The sequence below is a fragment of the Dreissena polymorpha genome, chromosome 8, assembly GCF_020536995.1.
Source record: "Dreissena polymorpha isolate Duluth1 chromosome 8, UMN_Dpol_1.0, whole genome shotgun sequence".
In the NCBI taxonomy this organism is placed as follows: domain Eukaryota; kingdom Metazoa; phylum Mollusca; class Bivalvia; order Myida; family Dreissenidae; genus Dreissena; species Dreissena polymorpha.
In genome coordinates, this window is record NC_068362.1 from 46,193,235 (window position 1) to 46,205,307 (window position 12,073).

The following is a 12,073-nucleotide window of genomic DNA, read 5'->3' on the forward strand; positions in this document are numbered from 1 at the left end:
GATGGTCCGGAAAATGGAACCAATTAGAAAACATTGTGATTAAAAAAAATCAAAAATGCATTTGAATCAAAACCAACAAATATGTCTGTCAATATTCACACCATTCAAGCATATAAGTTGTTTTTCGTCACGGCACTATGATTTTTCTTTTAAAAATATGTATTCACTTTTTAATTAATGTTTCCACATGCCACATGCAAACCACTTGTGATACTGATAATCTTCATGGATTAAAGTATTCACAATAAAGGTGACAGTTGGAAAATTAATACCTGGTTGTTTCCAATGCACAATACAAATCATTCATAGCATAACTTTCACAACATACTTCATACACATTTACATGTAAAAAGAAAGCTTTCAAACTGTGGATTACAACTAAGTTAGACTATTTTAAATAATCATGTTCATGCATATCTTTTAATTTTCACAATGAATAAAAAGTAAACAACATTAAAATCAAATTATTTTAACATTCTTTACATAAAACACTTTCCGCCTACACTTGATTCTTAATAAAAAGAGACTTCCTTAAAAAAACAACAACATAAAATCTGAAAGTTGCGTTTGATTTGCCTACGCAGACTGCACAGATCTGGGACAACATGTTACCCACATGTATTCCCAGAGCAAAGATCAAATTCATTCAGCCATGCACACAAGCATTGCTAATTAGCGTCTCTGCCTGTCACTCAGTCAGATGTAGGTTACACTGAACAAGATGTGGGTTACACTGAACAAGATGTGGGTAACACTGAACAAGATGTGGGTTACACTGAACAAGATGTGGGTTAGTCTCCCTGGCAAGTGTATCTTGACTTGTCAGCGGTCACATTACTGGATGTCAAATTTTGTATCGTCTGTGCCAAGGTTAGACCAAAGATGAACATTCCTAGAGTTATGAAAGCAAAGGAGAAACCAACGAGGAACTTCCGCCTGCGGTTCCAGGATTCCTGGTCAACAACCAAGAGAACAGTTACTAGGAGACAGAGGCCTGAAATGGTAAAGTAAAATTATGTTAAAATAAAAAACAAGAATTATCAAGTTTTTGTTGTGTGTTTTTTTCAGTGAAGTGTGCAGACAGAATGAAGGGGGAAATATAGGTTGTATGAGCTGCTATTGAAACGATAGGTGGTTATGACATTTCCAATAATGTAATTTTTATTGTAATGTAATTAATAAATCTGAACGAAACATATACAGTGGATTTCATAATAAAACCATACATAATATAAATACACTTGAGAATTTGTTGCAGATATTTTATTGGAATTAAAACTCAAGTGACAACAGAAAAAACATTACGTGACTTGAATGTTCAATAATGTAAATGACCCAATATCTGGGAAAACGGTGCTTAATACGTGTGTGTAAAATGTCAACCCATATTAGCCTGTGCAGTCTGCACAGGCTTCTCAGGAATGACACTTTCCCCATTTATGGAATTTATCATTTAAAGTGGTCTCTTTTATGCGAAAATCCAGTCCTGATTAACCTGTGGGGACTTCACAAGCTAATCTTGGACGAAATTTAATGCACTTGCATTAAGCCCCTTTTTCCAAGACCAATGCTTAAATTTATGCAGCTTAAAATACTCAGTTACTTATCTCTTTCAGTGCTGGAACCGAATTTTGAAGGCCTTTGCAAACAGTTTGGATCCAGATGAGACGCCACAAAATGTGGCGTCTCATCAGGATCCAAACGGTTTGCTATTCTGATAGTATTCTTTGAAAAAATCGAAGAAAATGCTAATTTTAGAAACTCAGCAGACCACATTTTAGCAGACTACAAATTTCACAGCATGCATAGGGTTAATGACACCACTGCCCAAAACAAACTCATCACCTGGGAAAAAAAATATAAATATAGCAGCAAAGGCTCCCAGAATTCGTATGACAACGCCGATGTTTGGTATGAAGACAGCAAGGGCGAGGGTGGCAGTAAACCAAACTAGGGTGACTGTTATCCTCCGACTCTTCTCCGTGGAGATGATGGTCTCGGGTGATAGACGTCGCAGATCTGTCCACAGACAGTCAAACGCTGCCCTGGAATGAAAGGACACAACTTGATAAATTTGAGTAAAAACTAAATCTGTTCAAGTATTAAAGTTGGAGGATGTAAAGAGCCAGACCTAGATTTCTAGACTTTTTTTTATATAGCATCAGCTTAAACTTACTTTGTTTAATAGTAATATAGAGCATACATATGGTGCATACATTAAATAACAAGAGCACCGCATAACGGGTGCCAACGCTCGGCTGCGGGTGCATTTTTTAATAAATAAAAGCTTATCAGAATTTTTTTTTTTTTTAGGTCACAGTGACCTTGACCTTTGACCTAGTGACCCAAATATGGGTGAGGCGTGTAGAACTCATCAAGGTGCAGCTACATATTAAGTTTCAAAGTTGTAGGTGGAAGCACTTTGATTTTATAGCAAATGTTCAAAACCTTGACAAAATGTTAAGGTTTGAGCACGACGCAGACGACACGACGAGCTGGCTATGACAATACCTCGGGTTTTCTCCGAAAACAGCCGAGCTAAACATGTAAATAAAATTTATTTGAACCATTTACCACTAAGATACGTATTTTTATGCTTATGTTGTCCCTAAGAAAGTTAAATTTAATTAAATAATTTAAGTTTTAACCCTTTACCACTAAGATACGTTTTTTCACCCATTTGTAGTCCTTTAGAAAGTTAATTTAATGAATGACCTTTCTTACTAGATTCAAATTTTAAAGGCTTCATTTCCAACCCTTAGATACTGATGAGCAGCAAACAGCATAAAATATTAACAGACTTCGAGTGACTCTCAGGCTGTTCTGGTTTTATACAGATTGCACATAGCCATTTTCACTTTGCTTCTAAGTGGGAAAGGGTTAAATGGCATTATACATTTATTTTTTATTGCTCAATTTGTATTCACATACTAAATGTATTTCCAAATACTATAACTGCATCATCAATAGGCCATGGTGTTTGAGCATTATCATGTTTTAATGACAACAAAATTAATTACTGATGACCATCAACAACAAAAATACCAAAAAGTTAATTGTTAGAGAAATTTGTGGAAATTCCTCCTCTTCAAGTCAAAGTTATCTAAAACATTTAATAAACCCTTAATCAGCCTATGATATTTAAAAATTAACAATCAAATTCGTTGAATTGATATCCCCCGCCATTATACATCTGGACACAAGATATGGCTCCGGACACACAAAAAAAGCATTTTTTTCAAAATACAAAGAGCCATAACTCTGTTATTATTCGATGGTGTACAATGCCATTTGGCGTGCATCATCCTCTTATCCAAATTTATACTCATACCAAGTTTCAATGAAATCTGCCGAAGCACTTCCATGATATGGCTCCGGACACAAAAGTGCCGGACGGAAGGATGGACATACGGACTGACAACGCCAAAGCAATATCCCTCCGCTTATGGTGGGGGATAATAATTTACATAATTCAACATTATTTGGTGTATGATGTACAGTAAAACGTTAGGCCAGCTAAGATTAAAATACTAAAAAACTCTGACTGAATAGTATTTAACCCTTTCCCCAAAAAGAAGCAAATTGAAAATGGCTTTTGCAAACAGCATAAAACCAGAACAGACCATGAGTGACTCGCAGTCTGTTCAGGTTTCATGCTGTTTGCTGCTCATCAGTATCTAAGGGTTGGAAATCAAGCCTTTAAAACTTGAATCTAGTAAGAAAGGTCTTTCATTAAATTTAACTTTCTAAAGGACTACAAGTGGGTGAAAAAACGTATCTTAGTGGTAAAGGGTTAAAACTTAAATACGTATCAAAGAGGTAAAGGTTCAACTAAGACATAATCACCTTCCACAAAAGAGCAGAATCGGGTAGGTTGTGTACGTTTTAATAGTAATCAACACCACAGCTATCACAACACTGGCATCAGGGTCGTAAGAGAGCAGGATATCACTGGTGATCTGATCTCCAAACGTGAAGTAACCAAAGGCGGCGGTCCCAGTGTATGTGATCACACAAATCAACATGGCCACACTGATGGTCTTGGAGAACTGCTTTAGATTTCTGGGCTCCATGCAGGAATAGATGGGGATTACACTTACATGGCACTGAAACGGACAAAACCAAAACATGTGAACATGGATATTTGTAGAAGGTGGTTGTGTGCATTAATTGTGTCTTTTTCTGTGAAAATTTGGCAAAATGCATGTGCATTAAGTGTCGTCCCAGATTAGCCTGTGCAGTCCGCACAGGCTAATCAGAGACGACACTTTTCGCTTTAATGGTATTTTTCGTTTACAGGAAGTCCCTTTTTACCGAAAATCTAGTTTAAGCGGAAAGTGTCGTCCCTGATTAGCCTGTGGGGAGTGCACAGGCTAATCTGGGACGACACTTTACGCACATGTATTATGCCCAGTTTTCTCAGAATAAGACACAATTTATCCCAGTATGCTTTAGCTAGAAACAAGTGCTTATTTCTTGTTATTTAATATTTATGTTAATTATTTTACATGTAATTCCATTTTATTGATGTTATCATGGTTAATACTAACCTATGATTTTATTATCATTTAAAGAATACATATGTTTTCTCTTTGTTTAGAAAGATGATTAATTGTTTCTTACATCATAAACACTGATAAGTGTTATTTTTGTCTTATTTCAACATAATAAGACAACAGCCTGAAACAAGACTGCTGTTTGAACGGTCAGTTGAGCCTAGTTCTGGAAAAAACTGGGCTTGATGCATGTATGTAAAATGTCATCTCAGATTAGCCTGTGAAGTCTGCACAGGCATATCAGTGACAACACTCTCTGCCTAAACTGGATTTTTGTTAAGAAGTGACTTCCTTAACCCTTTCAGTGCGGGAACCGAATTTTAAAGGCCTTTGCAAACAGTTTGGATCCAGATGAGACGCCACAGAACATGGCGTCTCATCAGGATCCAAACTGTTTGCCATTCTGATAGTATTCTTTGAAAAACAAATCGAAGTAAATGCTAATTTTAAAAATTCAGCAGACGACATTTTTGCAGACAACAAATTTCCCAGCATGCAAAGGGTTAAAAAAAACACACCATAAAAGCCAAAAGTTTTGTCCCTGATTAGCCTGAGCAGCCTGTTTAGACTTATCTGGGACAATACTTATTGCATATGCATTAAGTCCAATTTTCCCAGAATGCAACTCTGTTGAAAAACCATACCCTGTATTTAAATACCTTGACTAAATAAAATCTCTGACTATCATGTCAAAATTTAACGTAAATCAATTTGAGTGAACCTAAATACCAACCTGATAAGCGAAACAAATAGTTGGTACAACTTTGAAAACATCCATCCAATGGTCAGGGCTGCAAACAGAAGGTTTGCCTTAGTCAATTGGTGCACACTAAAGCAAACTAGCACCTTTGAAAAAATAATAATTCATACAATGTTTTAAAAAAAGTCTCTCCAAGATCAAAGCTTAAAAATAATTCACATTCTATGCCATGTCTCAAGTGTAATGGGTAATAAACTGTTAAAAAGTGTCTATTCAATAAATATACTTCGTATAAAATAATATGAAAATATCTAAACAGTGAACAATGTCTAATATTGAATTATTGCTAAGATGAACATAATAAAAATATTCTTCAGTAATAAATGATTAAGTATGTGTAAGTTACTTGTAACTATTCTTGTCATAAAAAATGCCAATAAAATTTCAATTTTTGAATAGAACAAAATAGTTATGAATTAATAAAACCTTTTACGAACCTGGTTTTTATGGATCCTGGAGGGTCGTGGGGAGTGAAATATTTTATGGTTACCAGCAGGACAACATACAGGATTCCAATAACACCAACAACACTGCAACACACAAAAATACATGAACACAAATTATTTTAACCTTTTCCCAATCAGAAGAGAAGTGAAAATGCCTATGTGCAAACAGCATAAAACCGGAACAGCTTGCGAGTAACTCACAGTCTGTACAGGTTTAATGCTGTTTGCTGCTAATCAGTATCTAAGGGTTAAAAACAAAACCTTTAAAACTTTTTTTTCTTTTTTTTTCTGTTCTACATTTTTTATTTTCCTCGTCAATAGGTATGTGGGGGTCGAGGGCATTCCCCCTCCATACCGTACATAATCAATATATATAACAGATCATAATGCATGGTGTACAAATTTTGCATTGTATACAGCCTTTAAAACTTGACTCGGGTAAGAAAGGTGTTTAATAAAATGTAACTTTCTAATGGACTACAAAATGCGTCACAATACGTATCTGAGTGGTAAAGGGTTAAACAATGTACAAACAACTAACAAGCTTTCCAAAGGACGTATCAGTAACGCTCTGGGAATACGTGCACTTCTTGCATGGTGCTGCCTATTTACTGAGAGGTCTTGCATGTTGCTGCCTATTAACTGAGAGGTCAGGTTTGATTCCCATTGTGAGAAACTCTTTAGATTTTCCCCAAAATATTTCAAGTACAAAGTGTGTAGAGATAGTTATAACTGATTGAAAACACAGCAGATATGGTTTTTGCATGTATATGTCTTTGTAAATTGATTGTATATACATATATTACGGTATGAATAAAGTGATTGAAACAGGGAAAAAAAACACAACAAAAAACAGCAGAGCGAGATATAATAAGAAAAGTATTTGTTCCTGTACCTGGCATACTTCAGAAAGTCTATGCGTTTTGGAAAGCTCATCGGCAGAATGATTATTATAGACGTAACCAAGATTGTAACTGGACGATATATGTGCTCGTGATTGCAGTAAAATGACTTTGCCACAAAGATGAAAACTGAAAAATGAGAAGACAGAAGTTGATTAAACAAAGCCGTAAATAAGGTTGCAAAGTCCCATTATACTTCCAAATGTTAGATATTAGCAGTAGAAACATACTGTCTTTAGTGTAATGCTATATTTTGATGGATTAAAATAACTTAGCAAAAATATTAACCAGCATAAGACAAAATGTCATATGTCCTGGCAACTCCTGTCTCCATACTTTAAAGGTCAAAGTCACACTTTGAGGACAAAGACTTGGCTATAAAACAGCTTGCGGATAGTGGATTGTGGATGCCAAGGACATCCATTAAAACAAGGTTAAAATTTTTGCAAGTGGCATTACAATTTTTACCTCCAACAAGATGGCTAAAGACCCTAGTGTCTGAGAGGAACTTTTAAGAAATGCTCATTGACTTTTAAAACAGAATGGTCTCTGATATTGTCAATTTATAAATTTGTAAATAAATTTGAATCCATGTTTTGACCGTTCTGTCTCATGAATGCCAGTCTGGTCCAGTCAACAGCACCAGATGCCCTGTATATTTTAACCCTTTGCATGATTGGAAATTTGTCGTCTGCTTAAATGTCGTCTGCTGAATTTCTAAAATAAGCGTTTTCTTCAATTTTTTTCCAAGAATACTATCAGAATAGCAAACAGTTTGGATCCTGATGAGATGCCACGTTCTGTGGCGTCTCATCTGGATCCAAACTGTTTGCAAAGGCCTTTAAAATTTGGTTCCCGCACTGAAAGGGTTAAATACTCTTGGGCTTCTGGTGGCTATTTTGAAATGCTGGACTCAGTCTCATATTCAAATGATTTTTCTTCATATCAGACATCACCTCCTGGAAGCCAGGTATTATAATGGACCATTGTCAAACTCTACCAAAAATTATTATAATAAGAACAAAAGTTCTGCATACTTTTTGTGATGATTAAGTAAAAATTTGACTTCTGATTGTTTAAAATGTTTCAATATGGTGACATAAGAAAAACTGCCACACCCTTCGGAGGCATGTTTTAAACAAACTTCTTCCAAGTAATTTGAACATCCAGCCATGCTGATCTAATATATAAAGTGTTTAAGATTGATTTTATCAATATGACCTTTGTAAATTTTTACTTTCAACTTTATTTTCTAGTTTTACACCTTTTGTCTTAAATGTACCAAATAATAATTGTAGACAGACAATGAGTGTGTCGACATGTGTTAATTGTTGACTTATGAGCCTCACTTATGGAAAAAATGGGCTTAATGCATGTACGTTAAGTGTTGTCCCACATAAGCCTGTGCAGTCCGCTCCCAGGTTCAACACTTTTTGCTGTTATTGAATTTTTTCATTTTAAGGAGGTTTCTTCTAAACAAACATCCAGTGCATAAAGAAATTGTTGTCCCTGATCAGCCTGTGCAGACTACACGGGCTAATCTGAGACGACACTTTATCCACATGCAATTAGCCCAATTTTCCCAGAACAAGGCTCACATTTACGTACACAACTCCCACTGGTCACCAATGATGATGAGGAATGTGATACAGGTGCCAAAGCAATACAAGGCCAGGAACACAGCACTAGCGCGCTGGGCGTTGCGTCCACACACAGAGTAAACTACATCCTGGTACGTGACGGCTCCCTTGAGGTCTGAGCAGTAGGCCAGAATCATATGGGCTGCTACCACAAACACTAGGAACAGCTGGAAACAATACAGCTGCATTAACGCGTGAACTGTACCTTTATGAATCAACATTTCATTTTTTGCTTGTATTTAACATAATGTACACATAAATGTGTTTATTTATATAAGGTAGATACCTGAGAATTAAAAAAAGGCTGAAGTACTTGTTACTCATGGCAAACCATTCTTTCCAGTATTGTGTTTAAATAATACAAAACTATCATCTTTAAAAAAACAACAACACTAAAACCTCATCACATTATACAATTGATTTATTTATTTAATGACAACAATATAAAAGCAGAGACTTTTAAAAGCGTGTATTTATTTCAATAATGTATCTCCTATGAAATCAGTGACAAACAAAGTGGTCAATCTGGGAAAACAGGGCTTATTGCATATGCATTGTCATCCCAGATCAGATAAGCCTGTGCAGATTGCACAGGCTAATCTGGGACAACACTTCACACACATGCATTTAGCCCTTTTTTTCAAGAGCGCTGCTAAAATTGATATAAAACTTACTGCCTGAATGAGTATAGCTACCAAGACACCCCCGGCTTGATGGTAGGCTTCTGGAAAGTTGAGGAGGCCGGCCCCGAGAGCAGCGTTCACCACCATTAACGCAGATGCATACCATGATGATCCTGTAAACAAACGAAACAATGACATGATTGTAAACAAGAATATCAGATTTGAATATCAATTTTTCAACTCTAGTGACATGATATAAGAATAAAGCATGCTAGGAGAACTGGTTGGCCAATATTTTCAGGATTCTTTGTGCATTAACTTTGAGCATTTACTTTGGGATGGTTTTCATAAGAGTTCAAATTCAACATCAAAACTTGACATTAATCAACTTGGGTTCTTTTACAAAAGTTAATGGCCATTTCAGACGAAAAATTGCACATTGAACACTTCAGTTAGATGTTTAAAAACTACTAAAATGTCAAATATTGATGAATTCACAGGAGTGCTAAGTAATAAATACAACAAAGAAGTACAACAGACTTTATTCAACATAGTTGCCACTTAAACAATTCTCTGTCGTACTTATTTCGGGATTTTGTTGCGAAGACACACTTAATTCCATTGCCCCCCGAAACATAATTGTGCATTTAAGAATATCAATATAAAAATTGTATTTTTTTACAAACAAGTATGTCCTCTTTTTGAAGAACAATAAAAAAAATACAAGCATTCATTTCAATAGAAATTTATTTCAATTTATTCAATGGCTTTCACTCAGGATATTCTTGTGAAACCCATCTTGCTGTCACAGCCCATGACCTGCTCGGATACCATGACCAGAAAAAAACAGGTCTACAAAATTATCCTTGATTTTAGTAAGGACTTTGACAACGTGCCCCACCAACACTACTGCTGAAGCTTGAAAACTACAGCATCTGCGGTCCATTACTCAACTGGATATCAAACTTCCTCACACAACCTGAAATGTGCGTGGTGGTTGAAGGAGAAGTCTGGCGTACCACAAGGCACAATGTTAGGGCCCCAGCTGTTTTTCTGTCATATTGATGACCCACCAGAAAGAGTGAAATCCCACATCATGCTATTCGCAGATGACTGCCTAATGTATAGAGCCATCAATTGAATAAAAGACCACCAAATTCTACAAGAAGACCTTGACAATTTACAAAAATGGGCCCATGATAGGGGAATGCGGTTAACTCCAAGAAAAATTCCTCCTAAGTTAAAATTCAAAATCTTCATTCTATACAACATTGACAGCACAATTCTCAAAAACGTTCAAGAGAACCCATACTTTTCTTATTGACATATATATCCCTCTTACTTAATTTCAATGACCTGAAATGGAAAACCCACATTTCAAACATCACATAACGGGCCAACTCTACACTAGGCGTCTTGAGATATAACCTCAGATACTGCCTCAAAAGCTGCTGGTAGACCGCATTCCAAGTGCTCAATCCAAGTGCTCCATCTAACTTCAATCTGTTGCGAGAATCAGCTTTGCAACTATTCAATCAATGCCTTTCACAATTGCTATGCCGTTGTCCAGTTCAAATAGTCTTCAACAAAGCTGTGCTCTCATTAACGGTTAATAACGGAGATGTGATTATTCTTGGGCAACAGCGTAGCGATTGGGAAAGGCATTTGTTGAATAGTTGGAAAGCTGATTTAAGTTAGAAGGATATATATGTCAGTAAGCAGTAACTTTGTTTAATTTTGATTGTATTTGATTATATGAGATGTGTAATAAAAATGTGAATACCTATCCAACTGTAGTCTGTATTATGCAAGGTTTAGGGAATACCTGGATACCTGGACTGATGGGCCGTAATTTAGCTATGCTGTAGTGGCCCCTCTGATAAATGGTCTCTTCTTTAGAATCTCTCTCTGATAATTACTATTTTATTAAAAACTTCTCTAGAGTGCGCTTAGTAAAATTAATTGTTAATTTATCTTAAATTACCGACGGGTTAAACTTCTTAATGTTCCAGATTTGAAATTTGAGTTAAATTGCACAACATTAATAATTTTGAGGACAAGTGATGTTTCTTTTTTAAGCTTCAATGTAATAAAGACCCTTATTTAGTTTGAAAATACATATAGTGAAAAATAACTTCGGTAAATAAGTTTATATACCCCTTTTCTTCTCTCCGACAATAATCTCAACTTCCGCCTCCGAATCCTCAGGTGCCTGCACAGATAACAACGCTCTCCGTTCATCCCTGGAAGCATCGATCTCTTTATTATTGAAAGACATGGCTTTACTTATTCACATGCAAATACATAATGGCTTGATGAAACACATCATGTTCAATTGAGATTTGTTGGACCACATAAGTAAACAAAAATGGTAGCAGAGGGCGCAGACATTTTGTGATCATGTGACATTAATCTAATTCATAAACATACTTACTTGGTCAGAGTCTACACTCTGTACTGTACGCATAATTTCGGCCATTCTGCACAAAAATTTAAAGAACTGGGCAAAGTCCATCGTGAACAAAACCTGCTTAAAATTGTGTAATCAGAAAACCCTGAATACGGGAATGTCAACCATTGGTGAACATTCGTATTGAACGGATACAATAAAACTACAATTTCTAAACTTACTATGTCATTTGACTTCATTGGGTGTGGGGGCGGTTGGAACCCTGTCATGTTCACCGAGTGATAGCCTTTATCGGCTGATCAGTGTCACGTAATCGTTCATAGTTCATGGACGACACATAGTTACTAACAATGTTCATTACTCTTAAATTACCGGTATGTAGCCTATCATTCGATATCTCGTCATGCGCGAATTGCCAAGATGACGAGTTTTGCATTAACTCCCATTTTCTCGTGCCGCGCGTGGGACAAGTCTATTCTATCTATTTATGTTAATTTCTCTGCATAATACATGATAAAATATTCAACAACACCATGTATCAGTTTCTAGTCCAATTTAATGTCTAACATACTTAATATTTTCGGTTATACAAATACAGTCTGATAGCTACATGATCGTATCTTTCTCGATCCGTACACCTCCAAGTCTAAACGCTAACTCTACCGCGGAGTGCCGCTCTCCTTCCAAACATCCCCATTTTGTCCCCAAATTAATTTGCATATTTTTCTTTTTAAAC

General features: G+C 36.0%; 1 protein-coding gene across 1 annotated transcript; it reads right to left on the bottom strand.

Annotated features, from left to right (window-relative positions):
- Positions 1–11,343, bottom strand: LOC127842476 (putative sodium-coupled neutral amino acid transporter 7). Its single transcript, XM_052372006.1, has 9 exons — positions 11,085–11,343; positions 8,979–9,100; positions 8,273–8,471; positions 6,658–6,793; positions 5,754–5,846; positions 5,290–5,347; positions 3,847–4,106; positions 1,846–2,045; positions 1–994 (listed from the first exon to the last, which is right to left on the bottom strand). The coding sequence occupies exons 1-9, from the start codon at positions 11,203–11,205 to the stop codon at positions 792–794; spliced, it is 1,392 nt and encodes a 463-aa protein (XP_052227966.1). The 5' UTR covers positions 11,206–11,343; the 3' UTR covers positions 1–791.
- Between the last annotated feature and the right edge of the window lie 730 nt (positions 11,344–12,073).